The 22,888-nt window shown below is 46.2% G+C and overlaps 1 protein-coding gene across 1 annotated transcript; it reads left to right on the top strand.

Moving 5' to 3' along the window:
* Window positions 1-1,152: 1,152 nt before the first annotated feature.
* Window positions 1,153-21,295, top strand: CHRNA3 (cholinergic receptor nicotinic alpha 3 subunit). Its single transcript, XM_036844160.1, has 6 exons — window positions 1,153-1,334; window positions 3,011-3,150; window positions 3,264-3,308; window positions 4,518-4,627; window positions 11,566-12,577; window positions 21,118-21,295. Exons 1-6 carry the CDS (start codon window positions 1,238-1,240, stop codon window positions 21,244-21,246), a joined length of 1,533 nt encoding a protein of 510 aa, XP_036700055.1. The 5' UTR covers window positions 1,153-1,237; the 3' UTR covers window positions 21,247-21,295.
* The last annotated feature ends 1,593 nt before the right edge of the window (window positions 21,296-22,888 follow it).

Here is a 22,888-nt window from a genome sequence, read left to right as displayed (position 1 = left end):
TTCTTTATATGTTCTGGATACAAGTCCTTGGTTGGATATGTGATTTGCAATATTCTTCCAGATAAAGGGCTTCTTGTCAGGAGAATGAAAATTCTCTAAATGGGGGCCTGACAGTAAGCCCCAATTCTTACAAACATTTTCTGAATCCTGCAAAATGTCTCCTTTTGTTTGGTTTTAATGGGGGTAGGTGACCCATTCTGGAAATAATAAAGGTGACTGACCTGTCCTGTGATAGAGGAACTCCAAGGAAGCCTGCAGGTACCCCACCCCACTCCTGGTGGGTGGTCCGAGAGACCAAGGGGCCCCAAGGTGGTCTGCTCCATCACAGAACCATCCTGGTGCACCCAGGGTGCAGATGGGCCGGTGGGCAGAGGAGGCTCTGCAGGGTCCAGGGGCCAGGAAGGGCAGTGCTTCCTCTGATGGCTCCATCTCCAAGACTTATTTTTAATTTTGTTATTTCTTTCTTTTTACTTTTTATCGAGACATTGCAACATATTCGACAGTAGACTAGGATAACAAACCTCCAGGTGTTTCTCATCTAGCCTCATCAATTACCAACTCAATGGCCGATATTGTTTCAACTGACTCCAACCCTCCCCCTCATGGTAACCCTAAGGACTCTTAAAAACACAAATACCATTATCACTCCTAAAATATTTAACAATTACTTAATAGTGTCAAAATCTTGAGTCCTCATCTTAAGGATGCGCTAGAACCTTTCAGGCAGGCCGGCGACCGTCCGTCTAGCCCGGTGGTCCCCAAGCCCGGGGAAAGGGGAGACTCGCACTCACCCGGGAAGCCAGGAACAGAGATTCGACCCCTATTCTTTCCCGTGGTTTGCCAGTACCTGCTCGGATTGGCCCGGCGCGGAGCCGTCCGTGGACTGCACCGACCACAGAGGGAGGGATGAGACCGCCCAGCACAGCGCACTAGGGGGTCAGCACATCCCTGCTCTCGGACGCGAGCGCACCTCTCTCCCCAGCAGAGGCTCGGAAACCCCACGGCGGCGGGTGGGGCTGCGCCCGGGATTGTGGGTGGGGCTGGAGCAGCCGGCGCTCCGCGCGCTGCGCCCCGGTTCCGCTCCGAGTGGGCGGGCAGCGCCTGGAGCCCGGCCAGGCGAGTCTGTCTCCGCAACTGTCCCGCCGGCTCCCGACCGTCCGGCTCTGCTCGGCCTGCCCTCCGCCCCACGCCGCCCGCCCGGTCCGCGCGGAGCCTCTGGCCAGAGGGCAGACCAGCCATGGGCGCCCAGCCGCGCGGAGTCCGCGTCGCGAAGCTCTTGCCGCCCTGGGCGCCGTCGCCGCTGCTGCTGCTGCTGCTGCTGCTGCTGCTGCCAGGTACGGGCGCGGGGCGAGGGGGACTGGAGGGACGGGCGCCCCGCCCGAGCGGGGTCCGAAGGGGAGGCGGCCCGGAGCGCAGCGCGAGGTGGGGAGAAGGGCGCCGTGGCTGGGGACCCGAAACCCGCGTGGACTGGCTCTGGCCCGGCGGCGAGGTAGGTGGGGGGGTGCGTGTTTCCCCCTCGGCTGCCCCATCCTTGAGAGTCATTTGTGCGCCCCCGGGAGGCGCGGGCAGGGCCCGCACTGGGGCCCTTCCTTCCACAGCCCAGGGTTACAGATTCGAGTCTCGGCCCTGCCCATCGTCCTGCTTGGCGCACCGGGTGATGAACTGACGCGCCCAGGCCGCGGGTTCCACTGTCTGCATCCCGCCCACCTCCTCGTTTTACGAATAGATGGGGAAGCTGAGGCCAGAGAGGGCTCAAGATTTGATCAAGGCCACCTGGGGCAGAGGGGAGTCGTTAAGGGGCGCCAGCCTCTCCTCCTTGTCCGCGCCTCTCCGCACTCCTGGTACCTCCCCGCCTTCGCCTTCTGCCCGGTCTCTAAGAGGAGCCTGTTAGGGAGAAGCCGGCCCTGACAGAAAGGCTTCTGAGTGTCCTGGGAGCGGTGGTAGATACCAAGGGACGAGGGATTTGGCAGGGCTGCAGGCGGTCCCTGCAGCTGGGCGGGTAAGTCTGTTGGGAGACCACGTTGTGACCGTGCACTCAGAGCGCTGTTCCTGCCCCGCCGGTGCTGAGGCCCCACTACTCAGAGCTCCCCACGGAGCTCCTGAATGTGGCCCCTTCTTTATTTTGGGGAGGGGGGCGGAAGGGGACAGTCAAAATCCCTGGAGAAGTTGGGTTGGACTTAAAGGATTCCCTTCATCCCCTCCCCCGATTTTCCCCAGATCTGTGAAAAGCAACAGACAGCTGACTCAAGATGCCTGGAGTGTGGCTTATAAACAAAGAGGGTCCCCAAGGGTTTCAGAGAGGGAAGGGTCTTTGATCAGGATGTGAAGACAACATCAGCAGGAACCGTGGGTCGCACTCTGAGATCATGGGAACCACATAGGCACCCGCTTCTAAGATGTTTGGTGGCCAAACCCCTACAGGGTCCTGGGTGGGAAGAAGGAAAGCCCCAGTCCTAGGTTGTAGTCTCCCTCCGGCCCTGCGGCACTCCTGCCCTGGGAATGGACTGGTCATCTCTCCATTGTGGCTGTACATAGGCAGATTGCATTTGTATCACGCTGCTGCTGTGCAGTAACAAAGACGGTGAGGATGGTTCTTGAGCTCTTACCACATGCCTGCATGGAGCTAAGCACGTAACTCATAACAACCCTAAGAGGTGGATACATTTATAATCTTTCACAGATGAAGGAAATGAGGTTTAGAGAGTTTAAGCCACTTGCCTAAGCTCACACAGCTAACAAGTAGTCTGTCAGGATTTGCACCAGATCTATCCAAATTCAGAGCCCAGGCTTGTAACCATTATGCTTCTCAACGAATGTGTGTGACCTGATGGAATCCCTTCTCTCTTGGGCCTCAGTTTCCTAGTCTTTAACTTCAAGGAGCAGGACTAGTCTGAAAGTCTGGCGTTCCAGAGAGTACCCTCAGCAGATGGAGAGGAAGCTGTAGGTGGATGGTGTCCCTGGTGAGGGGAAAAGTGACTTCCCCAGGATCTGACAGGGCTACTTCCCTCAGTGGCCAGAGCCTCCGAGGCCGAGCATCGTCTGTTTGAGCGGCTGTTCGAAGATTACAATGAGATCATCCGGCCAGTGGCCAACGTGTCTGACCCAGTCATCATCCAGTTTGAAGTGTCCATGTCTCAGCTGGTGAAGGTGGTGAGTGCCAGAGCCACAAGCCGTGGCCGTGGGGTATGGAGCTTCTGGAATAGCCTTTCCCAGAACCAGCCTTGTTTTTGTAATTCACCATCTACTTTAATCTCTCCTTCTAGGATGAAGTAAACCAGATCATGGAGACCAACCTGTGGCTCAAGCAAGTAAGTGACCAGACCCTGGGCACAGCTGCCCCCTGGTGGTGACTGCTTTATTTGCTGTCTGTGAACCAAGGGCCAAAACCCCTACTTCACTCCTGTGGACCCAGATTGAGGTCCACTGACTGGCTGGTCTGTCTCTACCTGGGCTTGGGGTCATATGCACTGCTCTACACCCCTGTGGAAGGACTGCAGGGCCCAGCCCCTCAAGTCACAGACGATAGACTGCGTCCTGTAAAGAGAGACCTCCATGCTCAGACAAAATGGGGCTGACCCGGGCCTGGAGCCCTGGCCCTGACTCTAGGGTGGCGCCTGAGGCACCTCTTCCCCTTCCTCTTGCTAAAAACTCATCCTTAAGTCAGAATCATATGCCGTGGATACGATTGTTGTTGGGAGGGTGGGAGCCGGGGTTCTGGATTTTCCTGTTCAGATTGGGACCAAAGAAATGGGCTTCCACATGTTCTCCCCAGGGAGGCTTTGTGCAGACATGGACAGATAACTCACTGGCCTAAGGGTGATCCTTCCACCAGCTCAGCCAACTGGCCACTTCCTAGGAGGAAGTGGCCTTCCTTCCCTAGGAGCCTTGCAGCCTTCCTTCCTAGGAAGGAAGCCTTCCTTCCTAGGAGTCTGGCAAGCCAGATGGGCACAGTGCCCACTCAGTGCCCTATGGCACACGTTCCCTCCAGCCACAGCCTCACCTCTCTCCCCTCAGGTGCTCAGGACTCACATCTCCCAGCCTCTGCACCCAAACACTTCCTGGGCCCTGGTGGGATCATGGCTCTTTCCCCAGACCCTTCAGAGGCCAACCCTGCCCAACCCAGAGGTGGAAGAGGGTTCTGTGTGTCATTAGTGCCGTTATTGGGGCTTAATGGCATGTCCAAGCCATTTCAGGAGTGTAAACAGCAGGAGCTTAAGGCAGGGACCTGGCCCTGGCACTGGAAATGACTGGAGAAGGCCCTAGTGGTCCTGATTGATTGATGGGGGCTGGGCTTGCCCCACTCATGGGGGCAGCTAGGAGGCAGCCTGCACAGCCAGCCCAGTGCTGTCCCCCCACTAGCACCCACATGAGGAATGGGCCAGTGTGGTCTGCATTGCAGAGGCGGCTCTGACGTGCAGCCGAGGTGGGGAGGTCACCAAGATGAGTGGTGTCAAAAGAAGTAAAACCATGCTTGTCCTTCCACTGCCTCCCTCTCCCTCCTTGCCTTCTCCCCCCAGATCTGGAATGACTACAAGCTGAAGTGGGACCCCTCTGACTACAATGGAGCGGAGTTCATGCGTGTCCCTGCACAGAAGATCTGGAAGCCAGACATTGTGCTGTATAACAAGTAAGGTGCTGGGTGGCCCCCACCTCTCAGGGCTGTCAGCCTGGACCTGGGTCCTTGGCCTGCTGTGCTTTACAGCCTTGTCTTCCTGGGACCTTTTCCAAGAGAGCTCCATTCATTTGGTTCATTCCACAGGTATTTATTGATCTACTATATGCCAGGTCCTAGAGATACTGTGGCACAAGATAGATACCCTCCCCCTTGCCTCTAGGAGTTTATCAGACACACCAGGGAAGACAGGAATGAGTTACAGTATCCAAATATGCAATTACAGACTGGAGGAAGGGCAAGGAAGGAAATACATGGGGGTGGGCTTCTGTCACCAAGGCAGGACCTGATCTTCCCTGTAAGTCAGGCTGTAGCCGCGCCCCATGGCTAGACCACAGGAAAGCTTCATTCTTTCACTCACCCGACGAATGCTCCCTGCCCCTGCCTCACGCTGCACATGCGCATCTGCCCACCAGCTGCAGGAAGCTGCGCCTTTTTCTCTCTTTCAAAGGTTCTTCCTCTGCCTATCTGAATCTGCCCATTGTGGCACCTCCAAAACCTGCCTCTCTTTCCTAAGCCCATACAAACCTGACACCTTCCACATTTAACCTCTGTTATTAGACATTAGACAAACATAATTTTAATTGATATTTTACAGCATGTACTAGTTTGTTCTCCAGGTATTGACAGACTTCAATTTTGTAACTGTGCTTTATCTCTGGAGTTCTAATGTCTTAAAAAACCACTGAGCATTTTTCAGCAAAACACTTCGTATAGAATTAGTCTAATCTGATTTTAAAGCATTCTGTGTTTAGGTTTGTATGCCGTATTAGTACAAATCAATATGTTTTACTGTTCATATTGGGACTAGAGAAGCTACGTTTTTGGCTGAATCCCACTTTCTAGTCATGGGTTAAAAGAAAAGGGTTCTTTAACCACTCCAAAGATGGTCTGTGTTTTTATTTTTTAAATTTTTTTAACATCTTTATTGGAGTATAATTGCTTTACAATGGTGTGTTAGTTTCTGCTTTATAACAAAGTGAATCAGCTATACATATACATATATCCCCATATCTCTTCCCTCTTGCGTCTGCCTCCCTCCCATTTTCCCTATGCCACCCCTCTAGGTGGTCACAAAGCACTGAGCTGATCTCCCTGTGCTATGCGGCTGCTTCCCACTAGCTATCTATTTTATGTTTGATAGTGTATATATGTCCATGCCACTCTCTCACTTTGTCCCAGCTTACCCTTCCCTCTCCCCATGTCCTCAAGTCCATTCTCTAGTAGGTCTGCGTCTTTATTCCCGTCCTGCCCCTAGGTTCTTCATAGCCATTTTTTTTTTTAGATTCCGTATATATGTGTTAGCATACCGTATTTGTTTTTCTCTTTCTGACTTCACTCTGTATGACAGACTCTAGGTCTATCCACCTCACTACAAATAACTCAGTTTCATTTCTTTTTATGGCTGAGTAATATTCCGTTGTATATATGTGCCACATCTTCTTTATCCATTCATCTGTCGCTGGACACTTAGGTTGCTTCCATGTCCTGGCTATTGTAAATAGAGCTGCAATGAACATTGTGGTACATGACTCTTTTTGAATTATGGTTTAAGCTACAGTAATCAAGACAGTATGGTACTAGCACAAAAACAGAAATATAGATCAATGGAACAGGATAGAAAGCCCAGAGATAAACCCACGCACATATGGTCACCTTATCTTTGATAAAGTAGGCAAGAATATACAATGGAGAAAAGACAGCCTCTTCAACAAGTGGTGCTGGGAAAACTGGACAGCTACATGTAAAAGAATGAAATTAGAACACTCCCTAACACCATTCACAAAAATAAACTCAAAATGGATTAAAGACCTAAATGGAAGGCCAGACACTATAAAACTCTTAGAGGTCCGTGTTTTGTTTACGCTTTCCCAAGAAAAGACAGCATTCATAAATATGTTTCTTTCATGCAACTTGTAAATTGGTCCTTAAAGAACTGGGACAGGAGATAAATTAACTGGTTTGCAGAATGTGAGCCATTCTAGAAATCTCCTGGCCCAAAGGTTCTTAAGGAGCTGAGCAGGGTGATGAGAATTTTTGCTAAGCTAGAATTAAGAAAGTGGGCACAGACCTTAATCTTATAATTTGAATTTCATAGCTGTTTTCTTGCTGGCAATCTTCGGTGAACAGCTGGGGTACTTTAGGGATGTGTGCTTTTAACAATACTGAGAGACATAGTGAAAAGCTTCAAATCAGGTACGGAGAGGAGCAAATATAAGGAATTTCCTTGGAATCTGAAGCTGAAAATAAGATTTAGAGAATATCCTTCAATTCCTCTCTCCTAACCAAAACTTCAGTTTCTCTAAACCTCTGGTGAGAGTTTCTTTTCATTTCAACACACTAGAAACACTTTTTACCTTCTTATGCCAGTTTCTCCTGCCATGATTTTGTTCTTTGAAGTTTGTCCTCTAGTAGAATCCTCAGAAAGTGTTCGTGGACACAATATACCCTAAGTTCTTACAAGTTCATAACTCATTGTAGCCTTTTTAGGTAATACTTTTAGGTCATCTTGCTGATATAAAATCCTTGGCTCATATTTTCCTTCCATGAAAATCTTAAAAATGCTGACTCATGTTCTGGTATGAAGTGTTGCTGTCAAAAACAATTGCCAATCTAATTTTCTTTTTTTCTTGTAAAATCTGGTGACTTTGGGGAGAGAAAAGGGACTCTATTAATAAGTGCACCAGGACTACAGATGTAAACCAGGACTGTCCTGGACGAATTGGGATGCATAGTCAGCTTGTTTACAAGGGGGTTGTTCTTTTTCTTGGGTAACCCAAAGATATTTTATCCTTTATCTTTAAAATCTAGTTGTTTTACTCTGTACCATATACATAATATTTTTATTTTATTCCAGTAAATTTTTTGTGAATTAGAGTTTTTAAGATCTGTTCTATTGCTTTCTCTCTCCAGGAACTCCATTTTCACATATATTTGAACTGCTTTACTTATATTCTGTCCATGTTATTTTCTCTCAAATTCTTTTTCTTCGTCTCTGATTTAAAATATTTTTTTTTCTCCTTTCTGTTTTTTATTTTCATCACGATACTTTCCATGGTGTCTGCTTGTTAACGTTTTAGTTTAGTCTTTATTTCCAAAATGATCTTTAAAATTTCTTTTTGCCCGTTCTTTCCTAAGTTCTGTCAGTTCTTTATTCATCCTCCTGTAGCTTACCCAGATTCTTAACTTTTCTATTTCTAATTTATGCTGCTCTTTCAAAGTTTCTAAAGATCGTTCTTTCTGTTAGCTTAATTTGTCATGTCAGATTATCAGTTTCATCTGCTCTGAGGTTATATTTTTGCAGTGTACACTTGTCTGCTTGTAATTGTTATTCAATTACTTTTCATAGTTTTCTTACAATATGTTAACATGGGGTTCAGTCTAATCCTTTTCTGTTGCTCTTGTTTAAATAGATGGCCTTTGCTGTACTTTTAGGACAGGTTCCCAGAGGGGATGGGAGTGGGTAAGGGTGGGTCTCTTGTGTCACCTGCTTGGGAGTTCCCTCCTCAAGTGGTTCCCTTGAAGCATTTAAATACTCTGTGTAGCCACCTCCACAGTCTGAGAGCTGCCACTTCTAGACACCCGCTTCTCTAGTTTCTCAACCATCTTCTTTTTCTTACCCTCAGTTTCCCACGCTGTTCAATTTGGAGCCTACCCTATGCAGCTTTTTTTCTGGGTGGGTCTCTGTCCTTCTGGAAGGCAGTTGGGGTGGGAGGTATTTCTGAGATCGAGCCCAGCCCAGCCTCCTCTGCAGACCTTGGTGGCTCCCCATCTTTTTGTCCTCTCCCACAAACTGGAACCTGTGGCGCCCTCTCTGTTTCACCGTTCCCCTTGCTGAGGATGCAGTGCAGAGTGGGGTCCTCTTTTTTCAGGGGCAGATACCTCTTGGTGATTTCTGCCTGGGGCTCTCGGGACAGGAGAACTCCCCTTCCTCTTCCCTCAGCCACCTCCACAGCAGCTAACCCCACCCGAATCCCACGCAGGTCCCGCTGGTGGTGGTGGTTCGACCCCACTCTCTCACACCTGAGGTTCTTGGAGTTCCACGTAACCTAACTTTGTTGACTACGTGGGCAGTGGGATTTTTCTTTTGCTATCTTGTTGCCCTGTTTTTCTGAGGAAGTTTGGAAAGGTTAAAGAAACGGATGCCATCGTGATCTTTCTCATACCACTCACCACCCTCGTCCCACTTCAGCTCTTACTCTTTCCTTCTATTAAAGTGATACCTCAACTAATCATTTGCACCCACCCTGCCTTTTCTTTTTTTTTTTTTTAACCTTTATTTTATTTATTTATTTATTTATTTATGGCTGTGTTGGGTCTTCGTTTCTGTGCGAGGGCTTTCTCTAGTTGTGGCAAGTGAGGGCCACTCTTCATCGCGGTGCGCGGGCCTCTCACTATCGCGGCCTCTCTTGTTGCGGAGCACAGGCTCCAGACGCACAAGCTCAGTAATTGTGGCTCACGGGCCTAGTTGCTCCGCGGCATGTGGGATCCTCCCAGACCAGGGCTCGAACCCGTGACCCCTGCACCGGCAGGCAGACTCTCAACCGCTGCGCCACCAGGGAAGCCCGCCTTTTCTTTTTTTAATCAACTCACATGGTTCAGCAACACACTGGCTGAGTGAGACCTTTCCCCCCTCTGCTGACCCTTGCTGCCAGCCATCTCTTGGGCAGCCAGGGGGGTGAGAGCTTCATTTATTTTTTTGGTCATCCGTTCAGTCAGCTAGTACTTACCGAGCACGCTCTCTGTGGCTGGGGCTCTGCCAGACCCTGGTACCCAGCAGGGTCTTCATCTTCGGTCTCCTGGTGGCAGAGCTAGGCCACTGACACCGTCAGCAAGCAGGCCTCCTGGTCTGGGCAGACACAGCTGCGGGGGTCTGTAGGCAGCTGCCACAGTGACCAGGAGCCCTGGAAAATAGCAGACGTGCACCAGCAACCAAGGTAAGCTGATCTCCAGTGTTTGGCCTTCTGGACACACAGACTTGAGGACTCAAGTTCCGACTGGTCAAGGCTCTGCCACAAACTCTCTGTGACCCTGAGCAAGCGAGTCCTGCTCTCTGGCCTTCAGTTTCCTCGTCAGTAAAATGAGGGGATCAAACTAAAGCAGGGATCATTAAGCTTTTCTGTGAAGGGCCAGGGAAGGGCCTAAGTATTTTAGGCTTTGTGGGCCTTAAGAGTCTCTGTCGCAGCTACTCAGTCCTGCCCTTGTAGCTTAAAAGTAGCTGCAGACAATAGACCACGAATGGGTATGGCTGTGTGCACCAATAAAAATTTATGTACAGAAATAGGGGGCAGGCCAGTGGGCCATACTTTGCCCTGGACTAGTCCCTGGGCTCTGAAGGTCCATTTTGTTGCTCCAGGATGCCCTAAGGAAAGTTGTTCTGGAGGCCTCTGTCTTCCCAGGGGTCCTCTCGGCCCTCTGCGTAGTGTAGGCCAGCCTCCCAGGACTCCTTGGTGCCCAACATGGTCAAGTCCACTTGGGGCTGTGAGGGTCCCCACCCCCTCCCCACTTCTCATACCCCTCCTTTCCTCCTGGAGCTGGGAATCATCTTGTGGGGAATTGAGGGCACAGTAGGATAAAGTGGGGCTAAGAACATATAAACACAGCAGGGCACCTTTGGGACAACCCAGCCGGCTGGAGTAAAGGCGGGTAGTGGATTTGACATCAAGTCTTCACGTGTAACGACTGTCCTGCTCGACAGACACACATGAGGGTGGGAGGGCCAGAGACCAGCAAGGAGACAGGCCCCGGACACACCCCCTCCTGTCTTCACACAGTGCTATCCAGTAACAACCAGACAGGATATCCCTAAATGTTCAGGTCTTTTTTTTTTTTTTTTCCCCCAGCTCTTCAGGCAAATGGGTATAGTGGTTGCTCCCTTTAGAAGGACATACATGCCTTCAAATGCAGAACTCTAAGAAATCAACAGGGCTGACCCACGGAAATGTCAAGAGCTTTCATTGGGCAAGGCCATTGTCATGAGGACCGGCTGGCTTCGTGCTCAGATGCGAGACTGGACAGCGTGTTGAGCTGGTCGTCAGCAAATCTTCCACTGCACAAACCAGCTGATAAATGCCAACAAGCCAATTCTAGGAATAATGTATATCTCTGCATAGAAAGGGTGCACATAGCTAAACAGAAGGGAGAAGGAACATGGGGAGAAAATGGGGAAGGATAGGGACACAGAAGGCAAAGGAACCTGTCATGCTGGGTTTGAAAGACAAGGAATCAGAAAACATGATTATTCATTCTAAAACAGTGCAGGGAGGACTGGGGAGTTTGGTGAACGGTAGAACCAGGGTCCGGAGATAGGGCCTGGTAATAGACCCATCTAACAGGCTCAGTTTAATGGCAGTGGGCTCCTACGGTGGTCTCTGCAGCCCCTTCAGGTCCTCGGTCCGGTTTGACATCCATGTGTGTACACACTTTGGGCTCCCAATGCAGACAGAATGAGGAGGCATTACCAGGGCCAAACCATAAGGACAGCGAGTGGCAAATATCCCTGAAGGTCACCTAAACACCTGCCTCCTGATGACCACTTTCATTAATTTCTTTTATTTCTTCAATTAAAGGAGAAAAAAAATCTCTGGCATTTGGGAGTGTCTCCATAAATATCAAGTTGGGAGTTGTATGGTGTGGAATGAACCCGTGACACGCCCCAGGGCGGGGGGTGATGAGCGTGTCAGATTGTTGGGGGCTGGGGGGGTCCTGGGCCTCAGTATCCCCATTGGTAAATGGGATGGTGAACTGCGAGACCTTTTACAGCACTTTGAGCTCATATTCTGCAGTTTTACAAATCGTGACTTGCCGTTCACCTGCTGGCGGCATGAGAAGCTGGACTAGGTGACCACGTGGTGATGACCTGTGTACCGCACACCTCCTCTGTGTCTCCGCAGTGCTGTCGGGGATTTCCAGGTGGACGACAAGACCAAAGCTTTGCTCAAGTACACGGGGGAAGTGACTTGGATCCCCCCGGCCATCTTTAAGAGCTCGTGCAAAATCGATGTGACCTACTTCCCATTCGATTACCAGAACTGCACCATGAAGTTTGGTTCCTGGTCCTACGACAAGGCAAAAATCGACCTGGTCCTGATCGGCTCCTCCATGAACCTCAAGGACTACTGGGAGAGTGGCGAGTGGGCCATCATCAAAGCCCCTGGCTACAAACATGACATCAAGTACAACTGCTGCGAGGAGATCTACCCGGACATCACGTACTCGCTGTACATCCGGCGCCTGCCCCTGTTCTACACCATCAACCTCATCATCCCCTGCCTGCTCATCTCCTTCCTGACTGTGCTCGTCTTCTACCTGCCCTCCGACTGCGGCGAGAAGGTGACCCTCTGCATCTCGGTCCTCCTCTCCTTGACTGTGTTTCTCCTGGTGATCACTGAGACCATCCCGTCCACCTCTCTGGTGATTCCCCTGATCGGCGAGTACCTCCTGTTCACCATGATTTTTGTAACCTTGTCCATCGTCATCACCGTCTTCGTGCTCAACGTGCACTACAGGACCCCCACCACGCACACGATGCCCATGTGGGTGAAGACCATATTCTTGAACTTTCTTCCCAGGGTCATGTTCATGACCAGGCCGGCAAGCAACGAGGGTAACACTCAGAGGCCAAGACCCTTCAATAGCGCTGAGCTCTCAAACCTGAATTGCTTCAGCCACATAGAGTCCAAGAGCTGCAAAGAAGGCTACCCCTGCCAGGATGGGCTGTGTGACTACTGCCACCACCGCATGGTAAAAATCCCAAATTTCAGTGCCAATCTTACGAGAAGTTCCAGTTCTGAATCTGTCAATGCCATGCTCTCCCTCTCTGCTCTGTCACCGGAAATCAAAGAAGCTATCCAAAGTGTCAAGTATATTGCTGAAAATATGAAAGCACAAAATGAAGCCAAAGAGGTAAGGATAGGTCTGTTATTACATTGGTCATTCATTCATTCAACAAACATTTTATTGGTTCCTTGTGGGCAAGGCTTAGGGTGGGTTTAAGGAATTAGACTGGCATCAGTGGCTTGTGTTCAGACCAGCTCCTCATTTACCAGTTATTTATCCTTGGATACACCGCCTCACCTCTGTGAGCCTGTCTTTTCATCTGTAAAATGGGATGATAAAGGTTGTGAGTATGTGGTGCCCTGCATTTAGCTGCTGGGCTGCCAGCAGTTTGGGCCATTGGAACACCTGATGCTGAGTGAGTGGATTAGGAGGTAGGCTGGAAGAGGGCATGAGGCCAGATGATCTCCAATTAGTATTGATGTGCTGAGCTGACATTTTAAACTTTACTAATTGTGTCTCCCTACTCCCCTTTAAGAGTAATTTACATAAAGTACACACCTCTTAAGTCTACATCTCAGTGAATTTTTACATTATGTGTACACCCATGTAAACATGATCTAGGTAAAGATACAGAACATTTCCAGTGCCCCAGACAGTTCCCTTGTGCCCCTCCCCAGTCAGTAACCTCCTCCGTCCCTCCTCAGTAACCACTGATCCCGACCTCTTTTATGTTAATTAATTTTACCTATTCTTGAACTTCATATAAGTGGAATCGCATAGTATAAACTTTCATATCTGACTTCTTTCATTCAGCAAAGTGTACAAAGATGTCTGAGGTTTATCCTTTTGGTTTATTATTGGTTCGTAAGATTCTACAGTATGACAACATCGCCTTCTGTTTATTCATTCTACAGTTGTTGGACATTTGGTTATTTCCAGTTTGGAGGCGATATGAATAAAGCTGCTATAAATTTATACATATCTTTTGGTGAATATATACACTCGTTTCTCCTGGCTACATTCCTAGGGGTGGAATTGCTGGATCATTGGAGAGGTGTGTTTTTCACTTTAGTGGACACTGTCAGGTTTCCGAAGGGTTGAGCCGATTGACACGCCCCCTGGCAATGTTTGAGAGTCCCAGCTGCTGCCCACGCTCGCCGCCAAACGGGGGTGAAGTGGCCTTTCTTGTCCCTGTGGAGTAATGATTAGGGCTCTTTTTCATATGCTTATTGGCCATTTGGATATCTTCTTTTGTGAAATATCTATTCACACTCTTGCCCATCTTTTTTTAATTGGGTGAACTTCTATTTCCTTCAAAAATCTTATGCTAGAGCTTTTTTCCCCTGCGGACTCTACCCGGGCTGCAGTGTCCCAGCCGAGCTCCGGACATGTGCTGAGGGGCCAGCTGTGGACTTTGGGAAGATGCAGCTCCAGGATGACTTGAAAGTAGGGCATCCTTGGCCCTCCTGAAGAGAGGAAATTAGTGGCAGATGGACAGTCTGTATGGAGTTATCAGATGCCTTTACCTGAGTGAGAAACCTTCCTCCACTGGGACCTCAGATGTCTGACAGCCCTTTGTGACACCAAGATAAGTAATCCAATTACAGGGACTTCCCTGGTGGTGCAGTGGTTGGGAGTCCGCCTGCCAATGCAGGGGACACGGGTTCGATCCCTGGTCCAGGAGGATCCCACATGCCGTGGAGCAACTGGGCCCGTGTGCCACAACTACTGAGCCTGCGCTCTAGAGCCTGCAAGCCACAACTACTGAGCCCACGTGCTGCAACTACTGAAGTCCCGCACCTAGAGCCTGTGCTCCGCAACAAGAGAAGCCACTGCAATGAGAAGCCCCTGCTCGCCGCAACTAGAGAAAGCCCGCACGCAGCAACAAAGACCCAACACAGCTAAAAATAATGAATAAATAAATAAATTTTTTAAAAAAAGCCAATTACAGGGCCCTTACAGAGGGCAGGTAAGGGGGAAATTGATACTACTGTTTCATAAGTGTGGAAAAAGATTATTTGTGGCAATCTTTAATTCACCACAAGCATATATGTGTGTGTGTGTGTGTGTATATATATATAAATGTTTATGTTTATAGGAAATCCTTAAAATATACAAATGGTTGATAGTGGTTGCCTTTATGTAAGGGAGTAGTGGTTGGGGAAAACTCTTTGTTGTGTGCTTTGAATTTTATTATATGTATTCCTTATTCCAAAACTTTTTAAATTTATTCATTTATTTTTGCCCTCGCCGCTACATGGCTTGTGGGATCTCCCTGACCAGGGATCGAATCCAGGACCCCTGCAGTGGAAGTGTGGAGTCCTAACCACTGGACCACCAGGGAATTCCCCCAAAACCCTTTTTTAAGCCCACTTCCCCTTCCTTGCCACTGCTGAAAAAGAACCACTGGTTAACAGTTTTCTGTTTTTAAATAGCCTAAAGTATTGAAATGGCCTGGTTCCAGGGCATTAAATCTATTTAAAAAGTAGATGGTGGACTGCCAGGAGATTCTGAGACCACAGCTTTGCTGAAGGCAATCCAGTATAATGCTTTAAAGCTCTGGGTTTGGATTTATTTAGAACTGGAGTTCAAATCCTGGCTTTGTCACTCTTTAGCTATATGACCTTAGGCAGGCTTTCTTAATCTCTTACGTAAAACAAGAGTAATGGTACTTTACTCTCAGAATTATAATGCATTATCAGCCACTTTGTGGTGTCAAAATATATGTCCTCAATCAATATGACTCTTCTGCTTAAAACTTTTAAAGGTATTCATTATTAGCTCAAATGTAGACTGTATCCTGGTGTTTAAAGCCTTATTCCAAACTTGTCACTTAGACATTTCAAAGTCTCAGCAGAAATACTTGCTTCGTAGCCTCTTTATCATCCCTGGTGTACCACACCCACTGCCAAGAAACCCAAATGTGAATAGAGCTCTTGATCCATCTCTTCTCATAGCCAGGCCCACCTTGAGGCCAGACTCCTTGTCCAATCTTCATCAGACTGGGATCCTCAAGAGCTGGTAATTTGTCTTATCCATCATTATATACCCACCCTTGTACACTGTCTTTCATGAAATTGGCATTTGATGACTGAAATCTTGTATCAATTTGGTTTCCAATGTGTCTTTTTGCTGTTGACCCACTAAGCAGATCCTCAATAAATAATTACTCAATTGAAAAAAAAAAAAATCTTATGCTAGAACTAGTGATAGGTATTAATAATGGGGAAGCTTTACACTTATGTGTTTGGCTGCTCCCACTCTGCTTACCCCCAAGGTTACCAGAATCATGTTCAATAATTTTTTAAGAAGCTCTGCTTTAAAATTAACTGGTTCTGCTTTAAGTTGATTATTAGCAAAGAGCTAATTACCAGATAATTTCAGCTCCTGATGCACTGTATGTAGGTAATTAATGTTGGTAGGGAATGTCTGGAGCCTCTTTTATTCAGCTGTGAATGGCATATTAAAGTAGATGAGACAGGAGGGAGATAGCAACAGTGGCCCTGTGTCCTCACCCCACCCATCTGAGCAACTCTGAGCCCGTCTTGTGACGGTAACAATGCAAAACCTCCCACTGATGCCAGAAATTTAGCCAAAAAGTCAGGCCCTCCTTTAAATTCAGTTGAAGCAGTTGGTTGTTTTTTTTTTTTTAGTCTTTATTGAATTTGTTACAACATTGCTTCTGTTTTATGTTTTGGTTTTTTGGCCCTATGGCACGTGGGATCTTAGCTCCGGGACCAGGGATCGAACCCACACCCCCTGCATTGGAAGGCGAAGTCTTAACCACTGGACCACCAGGAAGTCCCTGAAGCAGTTGTTGGACATTAAGTACATGATTAGAGAATCTCATTTGTCTAACGCTAATCACTTTTGCAGATATTCTCTACCCTTTCTTTATCCACTTTTAAAATAATCGCTTCTTTTGAGTGATAATTTACTAAAGATTGAGATCTAAGTACCCATCGTCTTTGTCAGGCTATTAGAAACTACCTTTATTCCAAAAATTATTTACTAGGAACCATACAAGGTGTTAGAGTTTCACGAGGGTTTTAGTTAGTGTTAGAGTTTCCACAAGACGTGTGATGGAGGCAGACAGTAAAAAAAAAATGTTACTGAAAGGGAAGTCATAGCTGAAATGCCAGGAAGGTAAATCAGTGAAATAGCCTGAATGTGGCCAGCTAGAGGCACATGGTTCATCTCAAGGGGTAGCCACTGCTGACCTCTGGTCTTCTGTTACCACAGGTGAATGTGGTCCCATTGTTTTTCCAGAGAAAGCAGAAATCTGGACCACCGTCCAGTGGGTTGCAACCTGTTTATGAAAGGGTGGCAAGCGTTAGAATAAAGATGCCTACTCAGTGCTCTGAGGAGAGTCGGGCTGTCTGAAGGATGCCTTCTTTCTCTCTTACTGTGTGACGGACAGGCTGCTGTTTACTTAGAGTTTTCTAGAGGTATTTTAATTTCCTAATTCCCTGGCTCCAACTTGGTTGGTTTTAACTGTCCTGGGCTCCTAGGAACTTGGAATGAACAGGCTTAGTTCTCCCAGAGCCATCTCCTGAGGGTGCTGAGAGCCTGTGAATGACTGTCCCTGGACACGCCAGGTCCCAAAGGGACAGGAGTGTCATCGTGTCACCTGCCTTGGCTGTTCTCTTTTCAAGTTGTTTGTGTTGGTCACCCCTACTTGCTCACACTTGTGAGGTGTTTAATACTCTAAATTCAGAGTTAGGGCTAGGAGTGGGTTACAAGTTAGAAAACTAGTTAGGGAGCTTGTGGTCTCATGTTAATACTCTCCGTTTTACGGTTTTGACGGGTGATCATTTGGTTCCACTGTGTGAGTTATTGAGGTCTTGGAGGTGTGCATAGATCAGAGCCATGATCTTCTGAGCTAATAACCCTGATACAACTTGTTTTGTTTGGTTCAGATATAGATACAGAGATACATCTATATATCTATATGTGTGTATATCTGTTAGTTCATTCATTCCAACTAGAGTCGGACTTCTGATCAATGATTTATTTACATGTGTTGTAATTACTGTTTTCTAGGGTTACATTTTGGCCATCTTATTTCATGTTTTCCATTTACTTTTTTTTTGCCTCAGTTCTTGCTGTTTACTAGAAAGTTTGAATATTTTTTGCTGGTTGAAAGTCATGTGTTTTATTTTTATTCTTCTACTAGCTCTTCCTAACTGATTTAAACCCATGCTCAAGTTCTGTTTTCCATATCAATCGGTCTCTTACATTTTTAAGTATCTGTATTTTGCCCCCACCCCACTGTCCTTCCCCTCTGATCTTCCTCACTGCTTTGGTTACCTGGGTGTTACTAGAGCTTTAGTTCTGGTTTTTCATGAATGTATGTTTTGGTTTTTGACCTTCCTTTTTTTTTTTTTTAGTCTGTAGTCACCCCTCACATCTATCTTATGGTGTCCTCCTGGATTTATTTCTTTGTGTTGGCATGCCTTCTCAAGAGTGTTTATGGATAAACCTTTTGGGGCCTGTAGGCTTAAAAATGTATTGTGGGGCTTCCCTGGTGGCGCAGTGGTTAAGAATCTGCCTGCCAATGCAGGGGACATGGGTTCGAGCCCTCGTCCAGGAAGATCCCACACGCTGCGGAGCAACTAAGCCCTTGCGCCACAACTACTGAGCTTGTGCTGCAGAGCCCACGAGCCACAACTACTGAGCCCACGCGCCTAGAGCCCGTGCTCTGCAACAAGAGAAGCCACCGCAATGAGAAGCCCGTGCACCGCAACGAAGAGTAGACCCCGCTCACCGCAACTAGAGAAAGCCCACATGCAGCAAGGAAGATCCAACACAGCCAAAAATAAATAAAATTTTTTAAAAAACTGTATTGTGCCCTCCCTTTTAAGTGCGAGTTTAGCTGGATACGAAATTCTAGGGTTGAAGTTCTTTTCCTTAAATACTTAAAACACTCCATGGCCTTTTTGCCTCAGTGTCATTTCTGAAAAAGTTTTAAGTTAATCTGAATGTTGTTCCTTTGCAAGTAATCTATTCTATCTAGAAGCTATTAGAATTTTCTGTTTGTAGAGAAATCGAATGACACCAAACACAATGTTGTTGGTGTGGGTCTCTCCTAGTCTGTTTGGCATTCCTGTGAGCCATTTAATTCCAAGGTTTTTCATCTCGCTTTAACTCTGGGGAAGTCAACGTTATTTCTGTAAAGATCTCCTGTTCACCCTTCTTTTCTCTTTCCCTGAACTGTTGTTGTACAGATGGGATACCTCTGCTCCCAGCTTCTCCATCTCCTAGCTTTTCTTTTACATCGCTGCCCCAGGTGAGGTCCTTACTCTCCTCCCTGTTTCTTTCCGGGGCTGTATTTACCCTTGCCATTCATCCCAGCTCTTGAGTTCTTTACTGCGACTTGCCTGTTGTTCACACTTGTATTTCCACTTGATTCTTCTATAACACTGCTTGTTCCTAACTTCGTGTTTCCAATGTTCTCTCCTATCCAGTGACTATCTATCTGGATAGTCTCAAAAGACTATCTTGTTTAGTTTAAATCCTTAACCTACCTGTTCCATGAATTTTCTTTCAAATACCTAAGTTTGTGTATTGGGGGCCTGTAAACTCACCTTTTCTGGGGGTGTCAGCCATCCTTACCGAACTGTGTTTGAGGGGCCCAAACCCAGGCTTCCCAAGGCAGAGGACCCACATGGCCACAAACTGGGCTAGACCCCCCCTTCAGGGGCGTTTCCTCCCCTCCAGGTGACCTTGTCCCTGAGGATCTCCTCCACGTCCCTTTCACTCAACTGCAGTTGTTCATCTTTGATGTGGGGAGTGAGGAGGGAAGCCTCAGGCCCCACCAGTCAGTGGGCACCTTCTCTGCCCTGCTCTTCCCCTCAGCCAGGCCCTACTTTGCTGACAAGTGGCCCTGCCTGAATCTCTGGGCTGGGAGTGGCAGGCTGGAAAGGCTGGGGGAGAGAAGAGCACAACCAAGCCTTTCCCAGTCCTTCCCTCCACTGAGACCCTCCTCTTCCAACCCCACGCTCACACTCAGCAGGCCACACCTGCCCAGGTTTCTGATAGTCTTTAAGGCACAGTCTCCTCTTGTTTCTGGGACATCTCCAGGGTTGGGCTGGGAGACAGAGCCAGGGGCTTGGGCTAGTTCACCATTCTGCCTAACACTCATCTACCTGTTCACGCATCATTAGTGCCAAAGTTTCCAGAGAATGACCAGTATCATTGTGCCTTAAAGACTCAGAGTTAGTTAGACATAAAATTAAGTTTCACCCAGCTCTATTTGCAGCACTGTTTGTATTCATGTGTAAAACCCAAGTCCCCTCTTTCTTCAGGCTAAACCATGTGATGTGCTCTCAGAGGGAGATTTATACTTGGTTAATGGTCATTTTTAAAATCAGCATTAATATCAGTAGGTATTATTCATTAAGGACCCTGTGCCAGGCACATATTTCATTTAATCCTCATAACAACTCTCTGAAGTAGGTACTGTTCTTATCCCCGATTTACCAATGAGGAAATTGAGGCTGAGAGAGGTCACAAAATTTACCCAGATTCTCACGCCTAGAAAGGAGCAGAGCTGGGATTATAACAAGTCTTGGTTTTCCCACCCCACTGCCTCCTAGGCCCTAGGAGGTTTAGCCAGTAGGGGGTCGGCAGGAATCACAGGGTCTATTGTATATTGGAATCTTTTACACCCAAAGTCTTAGGAATTCAAATAAAGTAACCGGTGGTAAATAGGGCATTATAGCTCTAATCCACTGACTTCTCAGTGTCATGGGGGGGACACATTCACTCAAGCTCATAATGGTGAAATAAAATCCTTGTCTCCCAGCTCCATTTCAGTGCACTTAATTAAATTACTAAATCACATGCTGCCTCTTTATTATGTGATTATTTCTTCAAAATCAGTTGATTCATGGGTTCTCTTTTTCTCAATCCAATTATGGTTTCCTTTCTGAGTTGTCTAGGAGTATAATTAATGTGCGGTTCTCCTTCCTGTTTCAAGCGTAAATTGAAGCTGTCTTATATACAATTAGTCTTGCTCTTTCTTCCATCTTTTACTTTATGGTCAGAATTTATTTCTGATTTTGAACCTGTTCTGTAACTGTATAGAATTCCATGATACTTTGGCCTTCTAATTGAAGATGATATTTGGCTAGTTGGGCATTGTGGAGAGGGGGTGGTGGGAGAGGAAGAGTGATGATGGGCTTGCCCTGATGTGCTTATTTCATTTTTGAAACAGACGTTAGAAGGAAATTAGTATCTAAAACTGGATAAGAGCTAGTACTTGAATTATGTTGGATTGTATTAGCTATTCTAACAAAGGCCCAGAATCCTCCTGCAGAGGTGTAAATCAAGTAACTGGTTTTAACTAACTTTATAAATTGGAATTCAATTTGGGGGGAAAAAAAGGGTTACATAGATGTTAAGAAATTCCTGATTTAAAACAGATTTAATATGACAGATATTTTATTCCTGTTTCTCTAGTGCATAAAGAGAAACTTGAGAATGGTAGATTTCCTCAGACTACATCAGTTAGAAAAAAAAGGTTTCTTGCATTTTGGCAAGCAGAATGGCTTCTTCTACTGAAACACATTTATTAAATATTCAATATTGAAAATGTGTTCACTTTGCCTTTTCCTTCCTGCTTTATTTTTTCCTCTTTCATGATTTTTGTTTTTGTCTTTCAGATTCAAGACGACTGGAAGTATGTTGCCATGGTGATTGATCGTATATTTCTGTGGGTTTTCATTCTGGTGTGCATTTTAGGGACAGCAGGATTGTTTCTGCAACCTTTGATGGCCAGGGATGATGCATAAGCACTAAACTGTGTGTTACTTACGAGGTTACTTATGTGTGTTGGGGGAGAGGGGGCTCACTGTTTTTTTAATTTTATTTTTTGTTGTGGTAAAATACACTTAGCATAAAATTTATCATCTTAACCATGTTTAAGTGCACAGTTCAGTGGTATTAAATATATTCACATTGTTGTGTAACCATCACCACCATCCATCCCTATAACGCTTCATCTTGTAAAACTATAGACCAGTTAAACAGTAACTCCCCATTCTCCCCTCCCACCAGCAACCATCATTACACTTTGTCTTTATGACTTCGACTATTCTAAGTACCTCATATAAGTGGAATCATACAGTATTTGTCTTTTTGTGACTGGCCTATTTCACTTCACAGAATGTCCCTAAGGTTCATCCATGTTGTAGCATGTTGCAGAACTTCCTTACTTTTTAAGGCTGAATAATAGTCAATTTTAAGTATATACATTTTGCTTATCCATTTATCTGTTGATGGACACTTGGGTTGCTCCCATGTTTTAGCTGTTGTGGATAATGCTGCTATGAACATGGGTGTACTCTCTCCGATATCTTGCTTTCAGTTCCTTTGGGGATATACCCAGAAGTGGAATTGCTCGATCATATGGCAATTCTATTTTTAATTTTTTGAGGAACTGCCATACTGTTTTCCACCATGGCTATACCATTTTATATTCCCACCCACAATGCACAAGGGTTCCAGTTTCTCCACATCCTCATCATACTTGTTGTTTTGTTTTTTTGATAATAGCAAACCTATTGGTTGTGAGTCAGTATCTCATTGTAGTTTTGATTTCATTTCTCTAATGATTAGTGATTTTGAGCATTTTTTCACGTGCTTATTGGCCATTTGTATATCTTCTTTGGAGAAATGTCTATTCAAGATCTTTGTCCATTTTTGAATTGTGCTTTTTTTTTATTGTTAAGTTTTAGGAGGTCGCTATGTATTCTAGATATTAATCCTTTATCAGATGATATATGATTTGCAAATATTTTCTCCCATTCTGTGGGTTGCCTTTTTACTGTCGATAGTGTCTTTTGATGCACAAAATTTTTTAATTTTCATGAAGTCCAATCTGTCTGCTTTTTCTTTCATTACCTGTGCTTTTTGTGTCATATCCAAGAAATCATTGCCAAATCCAATGTCATAAAGCATTTGTCCTGTTTTCTTCTAAGAGTTTTATTGTTTTAGGTCTTACATTTAAGCTTTTTCTTAATAGAGCTTCATACCAATCATCACTTCCTATCATCAAGCTACTGGCTTTGCTTTTGACATTTCAAGGTTTACTTATTATCCAGTTGTCTTGACTTTTGTTTAAAAAAAAAAAAGATTCATGCAAGAAAAATGTCAAGAGAATTATAGCTAAATGAATATTTAACCAGCCTTTTGGGTAAGGTAATGTCAGAATATAATTCTTCTACAGTGATAAGTAGCATGCTGTGCTATGGACCATGTAAAAATGGACTAAATATGAAAACTGTTTTTTTTAGTGGTCGAGATGTAACTGGATTAAAAAAAAAACCTTACTGTTCAGAAATGCGAAAAATCGTTTTGTTCAGTATCACAACAGATTACCCAGTGGTTTTCCTATTTAGCTCACAATCTCCTTGCAGTTTATACTATTTCAGT

This window comes from Balaenoptera musculus, chromosome 2 (genome assembly GCF_009873245.2).
Source record: "Balaenoptera musculus isolate JJ_BM4_2016_0621 chromosome 2, mBalMus1.pri.v3, whole genome shotgun sequence".
NCBI lineage: Eukaryota > Metazoa > Chordata > Mammalia > Artiodactyla > Balaenopteridae > Balaenoptera > Balaenoptera musculus.
The sequence above is the reverse complement of the archived record's forward strand: the minus strand, read 5'-3'. Positions and strand labels throughout refer to the sequence as shown.